Here is a 24,815-nt window from a genome sequence, read left to right on the forward strand (position 1 = left end):
TACATAGAATATTAAAAACAACAACAAAGAAAAAACCCCTTGTATCCATATCTTGGGGTTCATTTCACTTAGCATCATCTTATATGGTCATATGTACATAGATTTTGACCTTTTCTGCTTGTTAAAACATTTTTTTAAAAACCAGGCACCAGTGGCTCACACCTGTTATCCTAACTACTCAGGAGGCTGAGATTTGAGGATCATGGTTTGAAGCTAGCCCTGGCAAGAAAGTCTGTGAGAGTCTTATCTCCAATTAACCACAGACAACAACAAAAAGCAAACTGAAAGTAGAGCTGTGGCTCAAGAGGTAGAGCACCATCCTTGAGCAAATAAAGTTAGAGGAGAGTGCCCAGGCACCAAGTTCAAGTCCCAGTACTGGCACATACACAAACAAAAAAATATTTAAGAGAAATGGCAACTGTAAAAAAAAGATGTGTATATTAATTAGATTGTGATAAATATCTCATAATGTAACAGAACATCAAGCCCTACTCCTAAAAGCAGATAATTTCTCTCAATTTTACTTCAATAAAGAGGAGAGAAAATAATGTAGGTAATAAACAATATACATAATCATGTAACGGTTGCTCTTGTTCTGGTAATATTCATAGTATACTGATGCTCAACCATTTATATATAACAAAAAAAAATTTCTAAAAAATTTACCTGTTCCAAAAATGTTCTCACATCGTTGATCAAGATCATGGCAAATTCCATCATGACAAAAATACTTATCATCATTGCACATGTTCCCATTGAGTACATATATATCAGGTGGACAGAACGCTGAGCTTCCATTACACTTCTCAGGTAGGTCGCAATCAGGATGCTTGACAGGTCTACACTCAGTAGCCTTTGGTGAAAACTAATGGGAATTAAAATACAGAAAAACAGAGCATTGCATTTAACAGGGTTGTATTTATCAATGTTTATTTCACAATTGTGGTTATGTGTAGTTTTGATTCAAGCTGGTGGTAGTGCTCATGCCTTGGGTCCCATCTCTGTATGTGGGAGCACACAGATGGGGGACCAAGATCTGAAGCAAGCCTGGGGAAAAATTGAGACTGTATTTGAAAAACAACTAAAGCAAAAGAGAACTGCTTTAGTTGTCACAGACTGCCTCCCTAAGAAGCAGAAAGGCCTGCATTCAAACCCCAGTACTGCGCTGACACAAAAAGTGTAGACTTGACATAAGTACAAGAAAAAGCATAACAAAAATCAGATACGATAGAAGCCAAGTTCTGTATTTTAAGCACAAAGGAGGAAAGATCCATTTTAGCTTTGAAAAAAATATTCCCTTAGGGAGAAAATATCTTAATCAAGTCAATTCCGAAACTCAAACTATCCTTTCTATGTATGGGATACCTCCCAGTTCTGTGACGGACGATATGCAGCATAAATACCTTATGGAAAGAGAGCGAGGAGCAGAGCCAAGACTACAGAAGCAATGTAACTATGAAGCTGCTTGAAAAAGGGGCCCAACTTTGCTTTCCTGGATTATCTTAGAGCTAATTATGAGTTCTTTCCTATGCAGCATACTTTTGTCTGTGTGCTAGTCCTGGGGCCTGAACTCAGGGCCTGGATGCTGTCCCTGAGCTTTTTCTTCTCAAGACTAGCACTCTACCAATGGAGCCACAGCTCCACTTCCTGCTTTTTAGTAGTAAATTGAGGAATCTTGTGGCCTTTCCTGCCTGGGCCGGCTCTTTACCACAATCCTCAGATCTCAGCTTCCTGAGTAGCTAGGTAGTAGTTGAGCCACTGATGGCCAGCATGTGCAACATCCTTAAATGATCATTTACATCAGAATTCTCAATCGATTGTTTCCAGTTGACATTAAAAATATTACAGAGGTCAGAATATAAGTGGGTGACAAGATTCTAAAAAAAGTAAATGCAAAATTATGTCAATTGGGACCAATGGTAGGCAGCTCAGCAGAGAGGTATTCATCCAAGAAAAATCTCTTTTCACACAGACTGGGAGAGATGGATAATGGAAAGAAGGAACTATATTCAGTCTCTTCACCATAGAAGTGAAAATGTGATGTCACAGTAAAAGTGCCTTTGAAAAATAAGCCCATAATTTAATTCTTTGCTACCTGTACTATTTGGAAAACATTATCTTTTCTTTATACATGTCTTTCAATGGTTTCTATGTGGTTATTTATCACAACTATTAATTTTTGTTCATGAAAATATAAATATTAAGACACAGTGAAAGGTTACCCCTTTTAAGAAAGACATTTTGCATTGAGGAACTCTATAGTTGACTCTCAACAAAGGCTTCAAGAGAGTAACACAGTGGTACAGGCCTGTAATCCCAGCATTTAGGAGGCTGAAGCAGTAGGATCTGAAATTCAAGACCAGCCTACATGATAACCCTGGCATTTGACAGGCTCCAACAACTAATAGAAGTATACAAAATGAGAAATCTGATTTATTACTTTTTTATTTCAAGTCACTTTTATGCTGGGCACAATTTTTTATGTAATCCTAGCTACTGGAGAAGCTGAGAGGTACAAAGATCTAGGTACAAGGCCAATCTGGGCAAAAATTTCTAGAGACCACCTCTCAACCAATAACCAGTTGGCCACAGTGGTACCTACCTGCTATCTCAGGTACAGCAGGGAGTATAAATAGGAGCATCGAAACCTGGGTCTGTCTAGGCAAAAAGTGAGCTTTTATTTCAAAAATAATCAGAGCAAAAAGGGATAGATATGTGATGCAAGTGGTAGAGTACCTGTCAAGCAAGCATAAGGCCTTGAGTTCAAACCTCAGTAGCTATGTACAACTCTCCCCTCCCCACAAACAGAAACAGATACTCAAGAGGTAAAGACAAGAGAATGAAAAATTCAAGACTAGTCAAGACAAAAAAAAAAAAAAAGAGTGAGCTGGGAAGGTGGCTCAGTGGTAGAGCGCTTGCCTTGCATGGGTTCGATTCCTCAGCACCAAATAAGCAGGGGGAAAAAAAGCCAGAAGTGACACTGTGGCTTAAGTGGTACAGTGCTAGCCTTGAACTGAAGAGCTGAGGGACGGCACCCAGGCCCAGAGTTCAGGCCCCATGACTGGACCAAAATATAAAAAATAAAAATATTTTGTCTCAAAACAAAATAAAATTAAAAAAAAAAAACTATGGTCTGGGAAGTTGGCTCAGTGGTAGAGCACTTGCCTTGCATGCCTGAGACCGTGGGTTCGATTCCTCAGCACCACATAAGCAAAAAGAAAAAAGCCGGAAGTGGCGCTGTGGCTCAAGTGGTAGAGTGCTAGCCTTGAGCTGAAGAGCTGAGGGACAGCGTCCAGGCCCAGAGTTCAGGCACCATGACCGGACCCCCCCCAAAAAAAATAAACTAAAGTGGTAGGGGCATGGCTCCAAGTCCTAGAGCACTTGTCTAGAATTCACAAGGCTCTGAGTTCAATCCATAGTGGCAAAAAAGTACAAAACAAAGAAGTCACTTGCTGTGACAAAAAGCTGTTGTGGGGAGTGCTCTCATGTATTCCACCCTTGATGCAGCTGAAGTCTTACTTTACAATGTACACAGCAGGGCTGTCTGGGATTCAAGCTGTCACAATCTGAAGTTGGTTTCAGCACACATGCTGCAGGATTACAGCAGCTAGTAGGTCCACATTGCTGTCAATCAATGGAAGACACAAGAGAAAACATTTGAGGCAACAGAAAAGATACAGAAGCAGGGCTTAATTCTTCACTTCTGAGGAAGTCTGTGAACATTACCACTCAGGAAAGATTTAAGCATCTCTAAACACTTAAAATGCTAACATGAGGTTCTCTGTAAAGGTTATTAACAGGAACTGATATTCCATTTATTTTGTTATCCATCTACAAAACTGGTTGTGTGAAGTTTCTTTTCCCAGAATTCACATCATAGGTAAAGCTGAACTATGATTGTGTTGTTGTTGTATTGCCTAGCCTTTATTATTTTTTAAATCATCCTTAAAGAGTTGTAACAAAGGGGTTTCAATTCAATATGTCAAGTTTGTGAGTACAGTGCACCTTGATTCATGTGACCCTTTTCATCATTCTCCCCCATCTCTTCTAACAAATTATGATTTACTAGAAATAAAAACAAATTAAGTTCTAAATCACCAGCTTTCCATCCAGGGGAGGTCTCTTCCCAAACATGCTGTGATGGTATCAGTGACTTAGAAAAACAAAGATGGCTTCTGAAGTCCTTTTAAATAAGCCTAGGCGTTAAACAGTGAGACCCCTGATGGAAGAGCTCTAAACTTGCACACAGAATGATTTCACCACCTTAAAGATAAACCGCAGAAAAACAAGTGAACTTGAGGAAACAATAGGAAGAATATTCAAGGAAAAGTAAAAAAGATAATAAAATGAGAAAAATTAGAATCCCTGTTAAATGTGGGACAATATCAAGCCTTTTGTGTATGTGTGTGTGTGTGATTGGAATTCAAAAATTTGAGGAGGAAGATAAAGAAATCTTTTCCCAAATGTGGTATAAACTAGAGTCCTACATACCCAGGAGATTCATCTTACTTCAACCCCATCAAGTTCTGATAGAACCATACGTATGTTCCCAGCTGCTAAAAGCCAAAGATAAAAAATATATCCTGAAAGCAGCTAAATACAAACTTCTTCGTGCATAAGAAGATAGTAGGAATAATTAGTAGTAAATTCTAGTGAGAAATAAAATACCATGAAGACTATAAATTGTCAAGAATCAAAAGAAAAATACTGTGAGTATATAACTCTACCACAAATAAATGACAATATTAAATGATAATATTTTCAAACAATTATACCTCTTGTCAAGTAATCTGGATTACCAAAAGTTTTTCCAAGTGAGTAAAGTTTCTACCTGATTCCAGGTAGAAACAAATCTTACAAAAGAAGGAAGGAAGGAAGGAAGGAAGGAAGGAAGGAAGGAAGGAAGGAAGGAAGGAAGGAAGGAAGGAAGGAAGGAAGGAAGGAAGGAAGGAAGGCAGGCAGGCAGGAAGGGAGGGAGGGAGGAAGGGAGGGAGGGAGAGAAGAGAGGGAAGGAGGGAAGGAGGGAGAGAAGAGAGGGAAGGAGGGAAGGAGGGAGAGAAGAGAGGGAAGGAGAGAAGGAAGGAAGGAAGGAAGGAAGGAAGGAAGGAAGGAAGGAAGGAAGGAAAAGAAGGGATGGAGGGAAGAAAGAAAGAAAGAAAGAAAGAAAGAAAGAAAGAAAGAAAGAAAGAAAGAAAGAAAGAAAGAAAGAAAGAAAGAAAGAAAAGAATTCTTAAAATAAAATTGTGGGTAACAAGAATTGAGGGGCTGGCGGCATTGCTCAGTTGGTAGAGTACTAGCCAATAAGCAAAAATGTTAAGTAACAACTTTGAGTTCCAGTCACACACACACACACACACACACACACACACACACACACACACACTTCTCAAAATTCCCTTAAAATAAAATTGGTTCTAAACACTGAGCAAAGACTCATGCCTGTAATCCCAGTTACTCAGGAGGCTGAGATTTGAGGATTATGGTTTGAAGCCAGTCAGGTCAAAAAATAAAAATAAAAAGCTCGTGGCATTCCTATCTCCAATTAGTAAAAAAGCTGGAAGTAGAGCCGTGGCCCAATTGGTGGAATACTAGTCTTGAGCACAAAAGCTCAAGGAGAGTGTCCAGTCACTGAGTTCACAGTCCATGACCAGCACACACACACACACACACACACACACACACACACACACACACACACACACACACACACACACACAAATTGTTTTAAACAAAACTAATAGTAACATACTACAAGATTCATAACACTATGGAAGTGAAGTAATACTTGATCAAATTGCAATAAAAATGAAGGAAGGAAGGAAGGAAGAAGCAAGCAAGGAAGGAAGGAAGGAAGGAAGGAAGGAAAGAAGGTTAATATCTCTTCATTTCCAGTGAATACCACAACATAGTCATTAGAAAACTTTGGGAAAACACCAAAAAGAAATCAAAGGGTCAACTAATAATACAATTAGGGTTATGTGGCAAAATACCAAAATATAATCATTCAATCAAAGAGAAAACAGGAAGAGAAGAAAGCACAGGTTGACAAATAGACCAAAACATATACATGGTAGATATAAAAGGACAACTAGAACAAGTATATGTGGTATATATACACCCAATGGAATTCTCCTCTTTCATCAGAAAGAATGATATTGTACCATTCCTAAGGAAATTGAAAGACTTGGAAAAGATCATATTAAGCAAAGTAAGTCAGACACAAAGAAACATAGGTTGCATGGTTTCCCATATTTGTGGTAACTAGAATAAGTAAACTAGAATAAATAAACACACTGGGTAGTAAAAAAAAAATACACTGAGAGATGATAAATTATACAGATCTAGGCATTCATACAGATCTAGATTGAATGAAGATATTCTTAAGGAGCAGATTATAAAGGCTCAATGGCTATGTGCATATGATCATATAAAATAATATTTATCCAAATGAACTCCAAGAAATGAAACAAGAGGGATTTTGTTGTTGTTGCTCTGCTATTTTGTTCTTCCTTTTGTCTTGTTTGTTGGTTTGTCTCTGGAAGGCTAAGAGAGACACAGAAATGGGAACAGGGGTGAATAAACACAGCAGTGGTACTTATTAGACACTATGTGGAAAATGAACTGTACAACTTGTGGGTAGAGATGAGAAGAGAAAACTGGGAGATAGTAAGGGAAGGGGTTACATAGTTCAAAAAGAAAGGTACTCTTTACCTGACTTATGTAACTGTTACATTTATATATTTTTATATTTATATATATTTATATATATTTAATATTTATATATTTTAAATAACCATAATTAACCCTTAATTAATTAACCATTAATCAGCCATAATTATCACATTAATAAAAATGGATCAAACACAAATTAATGCAGATTATGAATTTATATTATTTATAAAATAAGATCTAATTATACATTTTGTACAAAAAATCTATGATAATCATAAACATAACAACCTATTAAAAGCAAGGATACAAAAAGACATAGGACACCAACATGCACTGTGACAAGGCTGGAGTAATTACATCAATGTCAAGAAAGGTACTATCTGGAGCAGGAATATTTGCCAGGATCAAGAGAGACATTTTAGGATAGGTCAATTCATCAAGGAGATAGAAACATCCTAATAATATATGAACCAGTCATGGCACTTGAAGAAAACCTACTGCAAAACAAAGGCAGGTTGAAGACAGACATAGAAAGCTTATGATTATAATAGAAAGTTTCAAATCTCCTTCTCAGTAAGAAATAAAAAAACTGAAGTGCTATAGATTATCTGAACAATATTAACAATCAACTAGTCTTGATTAACACATAAAATTCTGTATGAAAAAGTTCCAGACTCACTATACTTTCACATTTATATGATCCAATCACTAAAATCAGATGTAAGCTGAATTAGCACAGAATGCCATTTCTAAAAAGAAATACTAATGTTAAAAACAAAAAAATAGATAGCTGATACATTCTCGAATATTCAGAATAAACACCTAGTACTTCAATGAGAAAAATCAGAAAAAAATGTTTGAATGAACACAAACACAACAAAATGTATATGCTGCAGATCCAACAGTATTAAGAGAAACACACCACACAAGGATAAAAAGAGAACATGAATTAGTGGTTTAAGTTGCCATCTTTAAATAAATTACAAAAAAAGAAGCAAACAAATGTAAATAAAAATCACTAAGTTAAGATCAGACACTAATTGAAGAGAAAAAACAACAGAATATCAGTGTCTTTATGAGCTGGCTCTTTTAAATGAGAATTAAAGAAACTAAGTCTGGATAGAGATACTAAGAAGACCTACTATCAAGAACAAATGGAAGAATCACCGTTGGTCCTACAGCAAGTTTATGGAAAAGAAAAATCTAGAATCAATAACTTTATGCCAGTAAATTTAGCAAAAAAATACTGAACATTTTTCTCAAACATAAAGAAACAAAATGAAATAGTAATATAGCATTTGGATTTGTAGGACTGTACCCACAAAAGAAAACCCAGCCGATAAGGCTAAGGATCAACCTGAACCTGCCATACACAGGGCAGATCTGAAGTATATTTCCAACTTAACTAATAAGAATTAAGCACAATAAATTTACCCCAAGATAAGAATTCAAATGTTTTTTTTTCTTTCTTGCAATTGTTTCTAACATATTTATAAGATGATTTCTTTGTTGTATTTCCCTCCCCCATAGTATATCCCCTGTTTTCACTGTATTTAATGTTGGTATCCTTTTATACTTTGTGGAGGGGAAGGGAAAAACAAATTGTTTAAATAGGGATACAGGTGCAACAATAAGATGTACAAGACGTTATGTCGAAAACGAACTTCACTACTTTGGTGTGTGTGTGGGCGGAGGGGAGATGGGAAGGGATGGGAAGGGGAAACAAAGGAGGAGGCAACAATGCTTGATAAGAAATATACTCATTACCTTGTCCATGTAATTGTAACCCCTCTGTACAGTATTTTCACAATAATAAATAAATAAATAAAAGTAATGAAAACAGGGGAAAAAAAGAATTAAGCATAAGTGCAGCCACCAATCAGTTCTACTTAACTTTAGTGGACACTTGTATTAAATTAAAAAGAGAACATAAAGCTAAGTACCAGTAGCTCACACCTGTTATTCTAGCTACTTAGGAGGCTGAGAGCTAAGGATCACTGTTCAAAGCTAGCTTGGCAGGAAAGCCTATGAGATTCAGATCTCCAATAAACCACAAAAGAACACGAAAAAAAAAAAGCCAGAAAATGAGCTGTTGCTTAAGTGGTAAAGTGCTAGCTTTCAGCACAAAAAACTCAGGGGCAACACCTAAAACATCAGTTCAAGCCTCAGGACTGGCCAAAAAAAAAAAAAAAAGCTTGTGTCAACTGTACCAAAGTTGGAGCAGGAATACAGGGAAACTGAGACAATTTGAGGCCTGACTATTAGGCAAAGGTACACCTAGACAGTCCTCTACATCCATGTCAGCAACACCTGGTGATATCATGTAGTGTTGGTAAGATGGAAGGTGAGTCCCACAGAGGTAGAGCTGAGTTTAGCGCCAGTCTCTCCCTGAGACGTACCAATAATCTTCACTGGTCTCCAGACAAGAGCTTCAGGTTCTTTACTATAACTGGAGCAACCAGAATCCGAATTGCTTTCAAGAGCATACTCTGTAAAAATGCCTACACTTGCTACAGATCAGTTCCATAGTAGAGATAGACACAAAAGGGGTGTACTATTCAACAGGTACCAGAGTCTCCCTGGCCCTTATAAATCTTACAGACATGGAGTATCTCCAATCCTACTGTGGCCTGTCTGATCTGGGCTCTAACTGGTGAACTATAACCAGAGCAGCTACAGGGAAGAGAGGCAGGGGAAGGTGGCAGGCTACAGATACCCTCCATTTAACTCTATGAATAAGAAAAATTGGGGTAACAATTCAGATCATATTCTGAAGACAAAGCAAGAGAAAGGAAACAGCAGAAATCACAAAGACAAGCAAGACAGCAGAGAACCATAAAGAAATAGAAAGCCCTCAGAGGAATGTAGTGGGGCAGGGGTAGAATTTATCATTCTTAAACTTAACTTCTTGAAGCAAGGAAAGCCAAAAACACAAAGTCAAGGTAAGCAAGATGGCCCTGGTGACAGACTAGTAATTCAATCCAAAGAATAAGCCCATACTTCCTACAAGCCCTTAACACCTGTAGGTGAATTTAGTTTGACAGTGACTGAAGATAGCCTGAAGACAGGTTGTCTCTGAAGATAACCTGCCATGAAGGAGCAATCCCTTTATCTCAGAGAGCTATGGCAAGGTGCCATCTTGGGAAATCTAAGGAAATGAATGCAAGGAACAATTATGGCTAAGGGTCACCTGACACTCCAGCCATAAGAAGTAGAGATAAACAGGGTCTGATGTGGAACTGCTGAGAAGTTTCAACATTCAAGGAGCTAAGGCAGTGAAAGGTACTATTGTTGTTGACTTCACTATCACTGATGAGAAGAGAGTCTAATTGCCTAAGGAGCATTGTAAAAACAGCGCCAAGCCTGTGGCTGGCAGAGTGCACAGCCTCTGGACGCTGTCCCTTGCTAGGTGTGTTTGCTGCCAGGACCCAGTGCTCTAATGCAGGCCTCATGACCTCAAAGGAAGACTGGGACCAGTGAATCACATAATTTCCCCAGTCTACAACTGCTTTCAGAGTGAGGAACTCCTTGATATAAAATGGCCTAATAAATAAATATAAATAAATAAATCAAATCAAAATGTTGGAGATGGAAAGCTCAGTAAGTCTAATTTAAAAAAAAAACCTGCCAAAAGCTTCAATGATTCACCGGGTACAGACGAAGATAAAATATCAGAGTTCAAAGAGAAGGAAAATTAATTTGAACATTCAGATAAAGACAAAGGAGAGACCAAAGGAACTGAGAAGACCTCCAAGATTTCTGGATTACTATTAAAGTAAACCTAAGAATCGTGAGCATGAAGAGGTACAAGCTAAAGGAACAGAACACACAACCAACAAAGAAAAAAAAAAAGAAAAATTTCCCAACTACTGAGAGACAGTCATCTAGATATAGGATACAGACCACCAAACAAAAGACCAGAAAAAATATCTCCATGTCATATTATAAAGATAAAAGATGACATATATTGGCTACAGGAAGAATATTGAAAGTTACAAGAGACAAGCATCAAGGTATATATAAAAGTAAACCCATTCTGCCTGAATTCATGTATCACATACTATATGCAGAACAGTAGTAAGTGCTTCTAGTCTGTTAGAAAGGCAAAAGTACCTGCTTGTGGCACTTAACAAATTTAAGCTTGTTGGTGTATTTCTAAGAACTAAGCAATTAACCTTTGCTGTCATTGTAACTTGAAATATAATAAATGACCCAATAGTTGCCATAGTCACTTAAATTTACTTTCTTTCCCATTATCTATAACAGTTTTATGAAAGTTTCAAATACATGGCTTCTTTTCATTGGGTTGTTTGTGAAGGACTTGCCTCTCCCCTATTGTCCCATTCTTTCTATGAACTTGATCACATATGAGTCTATACCAGATGAGTTCAGTGCTTCTAGAAAGCGAGGTATGCAAAAGCAATGTAAAAAGAGGGATTGCATTGGAGGGCTGGGAAACAATGATGAAAGGTGTAACATCAATCATATGTATTGTACTTATAAACTGGTTTGTTGAATAGTAACCCCTTTGTACAATGACTTAAAGATAATAAATATATATTTTTAAAGGCAAAAACAGTAAACCCACAGACTAACAGTAGACTTCTCAACAGAAACTATAAAAAGCAAGGAAGGAGGGGATGGAGTATTTTAAACCCTAAAAGAAAAAAAATTGCCAACCTAGATTATCTACCAAAGTTATATTTAAAAAGAAAATCTTCCATGATAAACATGTACATAAAAGGAATTCATTACATAAAACATCATGGCAGAACAAAACTACAGGAATCTCACATGCACAAAAAGATCAACACAACTACAGAATTAGTAGAAAAATAAATCTCACCAGGTAAGTAAATAAGCAAATGAGGATTAGGAAAGAATGAAACACTACAAAAACAACAAAATCATAGGAAATTTCCATGCCTTTCAACAATGACTCTTTTTCAAGTTTTTTTTTTAATCTTTAAGTAGTTGTACAAAGAAGTTGCCATTCTACAAAACAGTATATGAGTACAAAGTGTCTGACAACATTGTCACCCATCTCTTAACCCATCCCTTCTCTCATATTTTTCTTTAATTGAGATTAGGAGTTTACATAAATTTCATATCTTTCACAGTATTGTGGAATAGTAATACGTAGAGTCATAAACACATTTTAACTTTCACAAGGCAAATTCCAATAATGACTCCTAATGGCCTCAGTTCTCTAATCGAAAGAAACAGACTCAACCAGGTATATGGCTCATGCCTGTAATCCCAGTTTCTTGTAAAGGAAAACAGGAAGACCACAATTTGAGGCCAAGAGAGACAAAAAGTTAGTGAGACCCTCACATTCTCAACAAACTAACTGGTGGGTCACTTCTGTAATCTCATCTATGAGGAGATGAAGATAGGAGAAACATAGTCCAAGGTTAGTCTGGGAAAAATGAGTGAGACACTACTTGAAAAATAACTAAAGCAAAAAGGGATAGAGCCCAAATAGTGGCTGTTTGTCTAGCAAGCACGGAACTCTGAGTTCAAACACTAGTATTGGTTCTGTATATCTAGAAGCACAAAAGCTAATACTGAAGGGAAATAAAGAGTAGGAATCACAATACCTGACCTCAAACCATATAACAAAACCATAGTGAAAAGAACCATATTGTACTGGCACACAAACAAGACTTAGAGACCAATGCAATGGAATTCAGAACTCAGAAGTAAGTCCACAAAATTACAGCTATCTGATTCTTGCCATGGGGCCAAGCATAGACACTGGAGAAAGTACAATCTCTTCAATACATGGTGCTGGGAAAACTGGGCATCCACATATACAAAATTAGACACTTGTCTCTTACCCTGTACAAAAACCAATTCAAAATGGATTAAAGATCTTAATATATGACCTGAAAACTCAAATATATTTGAACAGACAACTATTTTTTTAATTGAATGGTTGGTTATGCCTCAGGAAATTAGAGCCATAATTAACAACTGAAATCACATCAAATTAAAAGATTTCTTTACATCAGAGAGGCAATTATCAGAAAGATAAGACAGCTCACAGAGTAAGAGAAAAAACTTTCTAGCTATTCATCTAACAGTCAATTAAAATCCAAACTATACAGAGTTCAGGAAAAAGTAAACATCAAAATAATAAATAACCCTACTAATAAACTAGCAAATTTAATAGTTTCCTAAGAAGGGGTATTAATGACCAATAAACATAGGAAAAAAACATTCAACAGTCTCAGACAAGAAGAAAAGGTACCACACTAGGCACCAGTTTCTCATGCCTGTAATCCTAGCAACTCTGGAAGCTGAGATCTGAGGATCATTGTTCAAATGCCAGCCCAAGCAGCAAAGTCCATGAGACTCTTATCTCCACGGTTAACCATAGAAAAGCTGCAAATAGAGCTGTGGTTCAAGGTAAAGTGCTATAGCCTTGAGCACAAAAGCTTGAAGACAGCACCTAGGCCATGAATTCAAGCCCTAGGAATGGCACCAGAAAAAATAAAGGAAGGCAGGAAGGCAGGAAGGCAGGAAGGCAGGAGGAGAGGGAGGAAAGGAGGGAGGAAGGGAGATAAAGAAGGAAATAAATGTGCCAAAAATACATTGGAGAAGACAGACTTTTCAACAATGCTAGAAAACACTGAATATCCAATGTAGAAGAGTAAAAGTACAAAAATCAATTCACAATCAATCATAGACTTCTATATATGACTAGAAACTTTGAAACAAACACAAGAAAACATAAGGGAAATGTGAATATATAGGCAACAACTTTCTAAATAAGATTCCAGTAGCTTAGGAACCAAGAGCAAGAATTGACAAATAATGTTATATTAATTTAAAAAGAACTTTTGGAGGAAAAAAAAACCACACTTTTGAGAGTTGGAGATTTAGCTCAATGGAAGAGCACTTGCCTGGCAAGGTCTGAGTTCAGTCCTCAGCTCTGCAAAAAAAAAAAACACCTTTTGTTCAACAAAGAAAACAATTATCAGATTGATGAGGAAACTAGCAATATGGAAGAAAATCTTTGCAAGCCATTCATCAGATAGAGATTAATATTCAGAATATATAAAGAGCTAAAAAAATGAAATCCCAAAACAATGATTCAATTAATAAATGGGCAAGTGAATTAAACAATTCTCAAAAGAAATAACAAATGGCTGATAAATACATGAAGTGTTTAATATGCTTAGCCATAAAAGAAATGCAAATCAAACTGGTATTGAGATTCTATCTCACTCTAGTCAGAATGGCTCTCATCAAGACATAAACTACAACCAACAGTGATGAGGGTGTGAGAGAAAAAGATCCCTTAGACACTGAGGGTGGGAAAGTTAATTAGTGCAGCCACTATGGAATTCAGTATAGAGGTTGCTCAAAAAAACAAAAACAGAATTCCTGGATGATTCTACTATACCACTCCTTAGTATACACTCAAAAGAATGTAAGTCCACACACAATAGTGCTTCTCTCAGCACTATTAATAAACAGCCAAGCTACAGAATCCAACTGGGTGCCCATCTACACATGAATGGATAAGGAAAATGTAGTAGATGTATAGTATGGAGTATTATTCAATGGTTAAAAAAAAAACAAAGAACAAAATCATACTGTAACCAAGAAAATGAATGGAACTGGGCTGATCGATGTAAGCAAACTAAGCCAGATTCAAAAAGATAAATTCATTCTCCCATATATAGAATAGGTACCTAAAAATTCAAAACGAAACAAAAAGGACATGAAGGTAAAAAGGGTCTGCTTTGTGGGAGAGCCAGTAGGCGAGGGAGGGGAAGGAGCACATGCTAGCAGGAGAATATGATCAAAGTACAGTACATGTGTGTGAGAGTACAGAATAATGAAATCCACTAACATTGTAGACATACGTGATTTTTCTTTTACAAAGAAATATCATTATGAGAAAAAATGCATATTGTATTACTCTATTTAAGTGATTTTGTAGGTTATAGAAACTGACAGAATCAGAAGTTTCATGTAGAGGAGTAGAAATGAAAAAGACTAGAGAGAGGTGATGATGTAAAAAAATCTATAACTTTATCATACCAATAAATTATCAGTACATGTCAAATTCATAAATTGTACACTTAAAAAGGGTGTACTTTGCTGCCTTCTTTAGAGTTCATTTCATTGTGCTACTAACAGATTAATCATCAAATGATATTTGTAATAAATCCAAGGTTAAGCAAAGATTTAGAAATACCATCTATTTAGCCTGAATTCATAAGCCGATTCTAGATGCTTTTTTACTCAACATCAATAAAATTGGCTGGACATCTTAAACTTATTCAAAGTTTAAACTATAAAACCTAGACAGGATTTTCTCTTCTGTGCACTTCAACCTGTTTCAGTTAGTATTCTATGTTACATTTGGCTATATTGTGCATCTCTAACATTCATGCAAAAGAGATAAACTAATACAGGAAATCTGTTTTAATTTTTTTCCTAATTATCAGACTTACTTCTGCAGTACCACAGTCACAAATTTCATTTCCCTCCACTTTGCCATTGCCACAGACTGCTGTGTTTCTCACTTGCAATTGTGGCTTATTCTGAAGACATTTGGAACCCATATTTGAAATAAAAGCTTGAAAGTCACGCAGACTGCAATTGCTGAAAGTCTTCAGAACACTGGACTGTCTAAAAATAAATCCATATAATGTCATTGGTGTCATACTTCTAGAAACATGGTTGTATACTGAATAATAATTTCAAACTGTTGAGCTTAGTACATAACAATGAATGCTCCCTAGAAGTGCTCATAATCATTTTTGAGTGGGCCATGTAATTTAATTCAATGGAATATATGACCTTAATAAAACAAAATTCAGTACACACCAATAGTAAAATGTAACCTAAATGTCCTCTACAATACAGTGAGGACAATTAAATACTTATGCATTTTCTATGCTAAACTGTAGGACTTACACAAAACACCTTGTCAAAGCATACTTATGAACAATTGGCCAAATGCACAATGAGCAGTAACTGATGTTTTTAAGGTATGTCATAAAGAAAAAAATGTATATGTATATGAAATACATGAAATATATCTATATGTAAGTATATGAATATATAAATATATTTACCTATCAAAGTGAATAATACATATGGTACATATAATATATATAACATATATACTTGCATGTGTGTATGTGCTTCTATAATATGATTATGATAATAATTTAATATAAATATGTATATATATGTGTATAGATTTTAGGTTGTTCTATTTTTATTACATAAGAGTTTTTAATGATATGATGATACTTGAGAGTAGCTTTAAAATAGTTTTTTTTTTCCAAGTCGTTTAAATAAGGATACAGGTGGACCCATTGCAACAATGAGAAGTACAAGTTGTCATGTCGAAAACAAACTTTACAACGTTGGTGGGGGGGTGGGGGGAGGATTGGGTAGGGGGTGGGGGTGAGGCTTGGAAGGGATGGGAAGGGGAAACAAAGGAGGAGGCTACAATGCTTGATAAGAAATGTACTCATTATCTTGCCCATGTAATTGTAACCCCTCTGTACAGTTTTTTCACAATAAAAAATTTAAAAAAGTTTTTTTTCCAAAACATAACTCCTTAGCTTCACTGTTTAATTTATTAATTTTTATTTTTTATTTTTTGCCTTCCCTGGGGCTTATACTCTGGGCCTGAGCATTGTCCTTGGGTTCTTTTTGCTCAAGGCTAGCACACTATCACTGGAGCCACAGAGCCACTTCTAGCTTTTTCTGTGATTAATGGAGATAAGAGTCTTACAGACTTTCCTGCCTAGGCTGGCTTTGAATCAGGATCCTCAGATCACAGCCTCCTGAATAGCTGGGATTACAGGTCTGAGCCACTGGCATCCAATTTACTCTTTTAATAGTTCTTCAGTAATGAATGAGTTCTACCTATCATAGTTTCATAAATAGAAAACCTGCAAGGCCCTAATGACACTTAGGGTAACTCTTGTCTGGTGCACTTTTGGGAACATCAGTGAAATTTACCAGTGACAATCCATCACATATATACAGAGTTTGGAAAAAAATGTTCTTACTTTCTCATTTTACTTTTACATAGCCTTCTGAAATAAGAAAGTAGATACAATTATTCCCCATTTAAATATGAGAAATGTAAATATAATCAACATTGAATGATTTGATCAAAGTCATGCAAATATTGTGTATTGTATATTTTAAATTGTATACTTGAAATCAAACTAACCTAAAATCTAAAAGTCCTGTCCAAAAAAAATCCCACTTGTTAGGACTTGCTAACATTTTTAAAGCTCTTTATTGATCTTGGCTTAACTACATTTAAAGTAGAATAAATATGACCAGTAAATAAACAGTGTTTTAAAACTTACACAGCCTTTGGACTCATCACACACACAGCTTCTGAGCAGTGGCATTTCTGTGGGTCATCGTATGATATTCCCAGATTGATCCCCAGCATCTGGGTGACAGTGACTGAAAACGCCTCCAAAGTCATATCCCTGGAATACTATAACAACAAAGACATTGCAAAGGAAAACTATTTCATTAAGTAGTGGCTCAAAATCATGTTTTCATTCTAAATCATTTTTTCTTTTGTATCAAATATTGAGGAAAGTGAGCTATGGTTCCTTGGACAGGTGAGAAGCTGATATCCTTATGAAATTTTATTGAGAGAGCATTTTAAGTCCATAAGCTATAAGCACCTATAAAGAGTTCAGATAGCTAACGTTAACTATACAAGCTATACATTTTTCATGAAGACAAAAGTTATTATTAAGTACTTGTACAAAGGGGTTACAATTTCATAAGTCATGTTATGAGCATAGTGCACCTTAGTCAATTTCACCCTTCCCATTGATCTTTCCCATTTTCCCCCACTCATCCCTCCCTACACACAAGTTACACAGTTCATTTTTACAAAGCACACATTGATCTGCTTTTACTTACCCTTCTTTCCTCCATTCCTGTGTCCCCTTTATGCCCCCCAAAAAAACCATGTTTCTACTTTCTGGTATTTGTTTTTAGTAATTTAGTTGCTCAGATGAGTTCCACAAATGAGAGAAAACATGTGCATTTGTCTCTGTGAGCCTGGTTTATTTTGCTTAGCATGATTTGTTCTAGGTTCATCCATTTCCCTATAAATGACATAATATTCTTTCTAATGCATAAGTAACATTCTATTGTGTATACATAGCACATTTTCTTGATCCAGTCTTCCATTGTAGGGTATCTGAGTTGTTTCCATAACTTGGCTATTGTGAATAGTACAGCAATGAACATGGATGTGTAAGTGTGTTTACCCTGACTTGTAATGTTCTGGATAGATTCCCAAGAGTGGTATGGCTGGATCTTAGGGAAGTGGTATGTTTACTTTTTGGAGAAATTTCCAAACCACCATCCAGAGTAATTGTACTAATTTACATTCCCACCAAAAGTGTAATAGGAGTCCTTTCCCCACACACACACATCCTTGCAGCACTTGTGGCTTGAATTCTGATTGTTGGCCAATTACTTAGATAAGATGGAATCTCAAAATAAAAGTAGATTGGGGAGCATGGCTCAAGAGATAGTCTCATACTCAAGGTTCTGGGTTCAATCCACAGTACAGTACTGCAAACAAAGTAAGTATGTGTCATCCATGTTCATTGCAGCATTATTCACATTAGCCACATTGTGGAAACAGCCCAGATGTCCTACAATAGATAAATGGATCCAAAAAATGTGATATAATACACACACACACACACACACACACACACACACACACACACACACACACAATGGAATTTTACACCATTAGAAAGGATAACACTCGGAGCTGGGAAGGTGGCTTAGTAGTAGAGTGCTTGCTTTGCATGCATGAGGCCCTGGGTTTGATTTCTCAGCACCACATAAGCAAAAAGAAAAAAGCCGGAAGTGGTGCTGTGGCTCAAGTGGTAGAGCGCTAGCCTTGAGCTGAAGAGCTGAGGACAGTGCCCAGGATCAGAGTTCAAGCACAACTGGACCCTCCCCCAAGAAAGAAAAAGAAAGAAAGAAAGAAAGAAAGAAAGAAAGAAAGAAAGAAAGAAAGAAAGAAAGAAAGAAAGAAAGAAAGAAAGAAAGAAAGAAAGAAAGAAAGAAAGAAAGAAGGAAGGAAGGAAGGAAGGAAGGAAGGAAGGAAGGAAAGAAAGGAGGAAAGAAAGAAGGAAAGAAAGAAAAAAGAAAGAAAGAAAGAAAGAAGGAAAGAAAGGAAAAAAGAAAGAAAGAAAGAAAGAAAGAAAGAAAGAAAGAAAGAAAGAAAGAAAGAAAGAAAGAAAGAAAGAAAGAAAGAAAGAAAAGGAAGGAAGGAAGGAAGAAAGAAAGAAAGAAAGAAAGAAAGAAAGAAAGAAAGAAAGAAAGGATAACACTATGTCATTTGCAGGGAAATGGATGGACCTAGAATAAATCATGTTAAGTAAGATAAGTCAAGCTCAAGAGATACAAAATATGCATGTTTTCTCTCATATTTGGAAGCTAGATCTAAAATAGGATATATGACAAATTATATAAGACTCTAGGTATTCATACCAAATGAGACTAGAGGAGGATATTCTTAGGGGAGGAACAGAAAGGAACAATGCCTATGTGCCACTGATGTATAAAACAGTATTTATCAAAATGAACCCTAGGAAATGGAAACAAAAGGATTTTTCTTTATTATTAGTTTTATTTTCTTTCCTTTTTGTCTTGTTTGTTCATTATCTGCCTTTGCGAGCATAAGTGGGAAAGACATGGAAATGGAGGGACAAAGGGTGAACAAAGACTGCAGTAGTACTCAGTTGACATGCTGTTGAAAATGAACTATACAACTTGTGGGTGGGAACAGAAGGGAAAAACTGGGAGAGTGAAGGAAGGAGGGACATTGTCCAAAATGAAATGTACCCATTACCTGACTTTTGAAACTGTAACTTCTCTGTACATCACCTTTGAAATAACAATAAAAAATGAATGAAAATGTGAGTTTGTGTGTGAGAGTGAGAGTAACAGAGAGAAAAAAGGAGAAAAAGAAGAAAATAGCCATCATTCAAAATGATGGTGGTTATCTCTACTCAGGTTACATGAATAACAAAAATCGCTGTGTAGTTTTTTAAAATTTATTACTTAAACTTATTTTTAAAGTATATTAGTAGGATAAGAAAATAACTCAAAGAGGTACTTAATTTTACCATAGATTTTTATACATAACACACCTGTAAATATGACAAATGATTAAAGTGCACATAGAAACTTCTTTTAAATACTCTGAGAAATCCGAAATTTTTAAGGAATTTGTAACACAATTTTTGCTTCTTTGTATTTTGAAGCTATTTCATCCATAATAATATTTCTCCAACTTTATTTCTATAAGCAAAAATCTAATTGGATTATAAAAATTTCCTTATAGATAATTTGTCATAATTTCCCTTATTTTACATATTGAGGAAAGCATCATTCTATTTGTGAGACTATTATTTCCAATTTAGTTTCCAAAAACAGTTAGTTGCAACAAGGTACTTGTTCTAAAATAGTCTTCCTTCTACATACTTCAAATTTTTAGTAATAATGAAAAGCCAAATTGAAATTTCTAAATGCAAACTGTAGAAAATACATGGTATCAAGTTGCATCATTTTAAATATATTAATTTTTTAAAGAATAAATTATTGCTTACCTGTGCAATTCCTACAGAATAATGAGAAACACACATCTTTCCAGGAAAAGTTGCCCCCACATAGTTTGGATGATCCTTGTAACTAAACAAATAAATATAAAATAAATACATACAATTGCAATTAACTTTACCAAAAAGCTTAAATATGAACACTCCTGTTGATATATCTATATCATAAAAAAATCCTAGTTTGAAGCAAAATGAGTTATTGTCCCTAAATGTCCTTAACTGTTTCAAAGTAGAAGTTATTCTACTTTCTTAACTAAATTTGGTGAAATTCTTTTTTTGTGTGAAAATACTAAAATTCTTGATTTTTAAACATATCCAACCACTTCTGGTAGCTCTTCTCATATTTGGCTGTGGTCCCTTTAGTCAAACATTTTGATCAAAATCATTTTCTTGAAATAACAATGACAAGAAGTCATTGGATGGACAAAGAAGAGCTCCTCTCTGTTGGGCATGGTGATCCTAGTTACTTGGTAGATAGAGTTTAGGGAATCAAATTCCAAGATTATCAAGGATAAAAAAAAAGTTGAGATTTCATCTCAACCAATGGCTGGGGAAATGACCAGCTGTTCTCCTGGATAACAGACTTGTTATCCCAGCTCCAGAGACCCCCCTCCCCCCGCCCCAGTCCTCTCCAGTGACCCAGAGATGCACAAATAGGAAGAATCACAGTCCAGGCTAGTCTGGGCATGAAGGAAGACTGGACCTCAAAAATAAGCCAGCCCAAAATGGACTTGTGTCGTGTCTCAAGTGGTACAGTGCTACCTAGCAAGCACAAGTCCTTGAGTGCAATCTCTAATATTGTCAAATAAACAAATAACTAGTTATTCTTACAGAGAGAAGTAAAACAGTTTCTCATAGGGATGATTTCATTACTTCACAGCTTTGTGAAGTAGTCACAAAATAAAGACACTGGTGTTCAAAACAAGCTGCTTGAAATTGATGTCTTCAAATGAATCTCAAATAGTAATGCATGTGCTGATGTCAGCGGGATGGTTCACTAGAGGTACCTAGTTCACTTTGCTCAACAAAAAGGCCCGAAACCAAGAAAAAAAAGCTGCAGCCATTCTGGAAGAGTGCTTGGGTAGCATGCTGGAGCAGGACAAGGATGTCAAGGATACTGTAGAGCACACACACACACACACACACACACACACACATACACACACACACACACACACACACACACACACACACACACACACACACACACACACACACACACACACACACACACACACACACCAGCCTTGCAGAAGACAAAGAGTCGTGACAGGTCTGTTTTTTACCATCTGTCCAGTCAAGATAAATCCTGAGTCAAGATGGCCTTTGGGAAGCTAGCAGAGGATCTGCACACCAGCACTGCCTCAGAGGAAAAGCCTACCCACACTGTACCCTTCACCACTGATGGCGTCTGGAAACTCCAACTCACCTGGGGTACTGTGAAGGGGGTCGGGAGAGGGCAAGATGGCCTGGCTTGCAAGCACTTTGGGGACTGTATCCACCCACAGTGAGCCCTGGGATGCAGCCTGCCCTGCTTCTGCAGCTCCCAAGTAGCAGCACAGTGCCCATGTGCATTCTCCTCCTGCCAAGGACCTGAGAGGCCACCTGGCAAACCTGTCCCCTCTTCCTAAGACCCCAGGAAGCTAGGCAGCCGGCTCTAGGCATGTGCCCTACTGAAGTCCCTACAAATACATCTGCATCCGTCTAGATTCTAGGCCTCACACTGGAAGGCCCCACACCTCTGCTACAAAGCCTACTGAGAAGGCTTCACTCTGGCCAGCCATCAGAGATGGCCAGGACAGCTATACCTTGCCTGTAAATGCCTCCCAGAGTGGCCTCATCTGCATGTGATTCCCCCACTAGAATTTGGTGGACATCTGTCCCAGTGTAACAAATCTGCACTCCAACTGGCAAGAGTAATCACACAATCCTTGATGGTGATCATTGAAGAAGCTGCACTAGTGGCCAAGGTTGATTATAGCTGAAGAAGATAAACAGTGCAGTCCTGAGCACTTCGGGGCCCCAACTGTGAGGACCCAAACAACAGGACACAGCCAGAACAAAGTTCCACTGTGAAGGCCACTACACACAACTGGTACAGGCACATCTGACAGATGTGCAAATAGAAATGCAAGAACAGAAGAAGCATTTTCAAGCAAGGTAATCTGATACCTCCAAGAAGACACAATAACTCTCCAGAAATAAACTCTAAGGAAAGAGATATTGATAAAGTCCTTGAAAAAGCAATCAGTGTTGATGGCTTATGGTTATAGCTAGCTATTTAAGAGGCTGAGATCTGGAGGACTGAGGTTCAAAGCCAGGCAGAAAAATCTGTGAGATTCTATAATAACCAAAATAACCAGTAAATAGCACCATTGGAAGTATGGCTCAAGTGGGAGAGCTCCACCCATGAGCAGGCAAGCAAGTGTAGTGAGCAGAAAGCACTGAATTCAAGCCCTGGTACCAGCAATCAATCAATCAATGGGACAGGTAAAGGAGGGAGGTGAAGGAGTGAAGACAAAGATAAGGGAAAAAGGAAGAAGTAAAAAACAAAAGAGAATTTTAAAACAACCAACAAACGTGTCAGTTCATATTTAAGGGAATCTCCATCATACCAACCACAGCTTTCCCAGCAAAAACTAATCAGGGCAGGAAAGAATGAGATGATATATTCAAAGTATTGGAAGAAGGACTTGAAAGCTCAAGTGGTAAAGGGCCATCCATGAGTAAGAGCCAAGTGAGAGTTGGAGACCCTGAGTTCAATCGCCAGTACTAGCACAAAATAATCAAAAAATACAATAAAATACTCAACTGCCAACCAACAAAGCTGTCTTTCAGAAATGAAAGACTTTCCAAAACAAACCAAAACTAAGGCCATTCTCCACCACCAGACAAAAATGTTTATGAGAGTCCTACACTAGATGTGAATGAAAGGATGGTAGCTGCCATCCTGTAAGCATATGGAGCATAGAATTTCAGCAAAGGAGATGTGAAAAGGAGAAAAGAATTAAAACTTCAGCCAGGTGCTGGAGACTTGTGCTTGTAATCTTAGTTAGGCAGGAAGCTGAGATCTGAGGATATAAATTCAAAAATAGCCCAAGCTGTAACCCCCCCCAAAAAGTCAGGAGTATAGCTGTGGCTCAAGTGGTACAGCACCATCCTTGAGTGAAAAGTGGAAAAAACTAAGGAAGAAGGTGAGGTTCTGTGTTCAAGTCCTAGTACCAACACAAAAATAAAGAAAAATTAAATTTCATCTGTGCAGAAATTCATCAAACTGTACAAAGTAAGCCAAGAAGATGAACAAGGAGAAGGAAGAGGAGGAGGAGCTCTAAACCCAACCAAAGGAAAAAAAAATAACAAAATAGCTGGTATATGTCTTTAATTACCAATATAATATTCAATGTAATGACTAAATTCCTCAAATACATATACTGGTTAAATGGATTTTTGTGAAGACATAGTAATAAGCCTACAAAAATTCATATTCGCAGCAAAACACAACAAAAAGTAAAAGATGGCAGAAGACATCCCCAAATGGAATCAAATCAAGGTGAATTTCTTTTGAAGGTTAAATAATATTCCATCATATATACATAGCATGTTTTACTCACTTAGTTTATAAGGGACACAGCTCATTCTACTCTTTGGCTATTTTGAATACGGCTGCAATACTGGTATTCATGTGTCCCTACAATATGTGTACTGATACTTTGTCCTTTGAAAATATACCTGAAACTTGCTGGACCATACAATAGTTTTATTTTTAATTGTTTGAAGAATCTCCATTCTGGTTTTCATCATGACAAGTATTTTTCTCTATATCCTCACTTATCTTTCCAGTTTTTGATAGAGAACTTTCTACCTGCATTCGAGTGAATTATGACTTTGGTTTATATTTCTCTGATGATTAGTGATACACAACCAATTTTCCTACACCTATCAGTCATTGCATGCCTTCTTTTGAGAAAGGTTTGTTCAGGATTTTGTTCCACTTTTAAATTCTTCAGTGTTGCTTGTTTGCTGTCAAAGTGTTTGGGTTTCGTACATATTTTACCTATTAACCTATTTTCAAGAGCATAATTTGCAAATACTTTTTTTTGTTTCTTTTTTTGTCGGTTGTGGGTCCTGAACCCTGGGCCTGGGTGCTGTCCCTCAGCTCTTCAGCTCAAAGCTAGCACACTACCACTTAAGCCAAGCACCACTTCCAGCTTTTTCTGTTCATGTGGTGCTGAGGAATTCAACCCAGGGCCTCATGCATGCAAAGCAAGCACTACTACCACTGACCCACCTTTCCAGCCCTGCAAATACTTTTCGTGTCATATAAGATAGCTGTTCACTTCATCCTGTTGAAATATATTTTTTAGTCTTTTCAAAAGATAAGAAACTTGATTAAGTCAAACTTAATGATTTCTTCTAATTTTATGAGTATTTTTCATGTTGAACCTAAGAAAAATTCATTGCCTACAGCGCAGTTACAAA

The 24,815-nt window shown here is 36.8% G+C and overlaps 1 protein-coding gene across 1 annotated transcript in view; it reads right to left on the minus strand.

Moving 5' to 3' along the window:
• Adam32 (ADAM metallopeptidase domain 32) overlaps positions 1 to 24,815 on the minus strand; it is a 104,891-nt gene that overhangs the window by 48,802 nt on the left and 31,274 nt on the right. Inside the window, exons 10-14 of the mRNA XM_070016124.1 lie at positions 20,328 to 20,409; positions 17,031 to 17,167; positions 15,144 to 15,321; positions 3,520 to 3,624; positions 667 to 865 (exon numbers count right to left, since the gene is read on the minus strand). Coding sequence (XP_069872225.1) covers positions 667 to 865; positions 3,520 to 3,624; positions 15,144 to 15,321; positions 17,031 to 17,167; positions 20,328 to 20,409 — 701 coding nt within the window. The remainder of the gene's footprint in view (positions 1 to 666; positions 866 to 3,519; positions 3,625 to 15,143; positions 15,322 to 17,030; positions 17,168 to 20,327; positions 20,410 to 24,815) is intronic.

Source organism: Dipodomys merriami, unplaced genomic scaffold (assembly GCF_024711535.1).
Source record: "Dipodomys merriami isolate MVZ:Mamm:240054 unplaced genomic scaffold, mDipMer1.0.p SCAF_12, whole genome shotgun sequence".
Lineage (NCBI taxonomy): Eukaryota > Metazoa > Chordata > Mammalia > Rodentia > Heteromyidae > Dipodomys > Dipodomys merriami.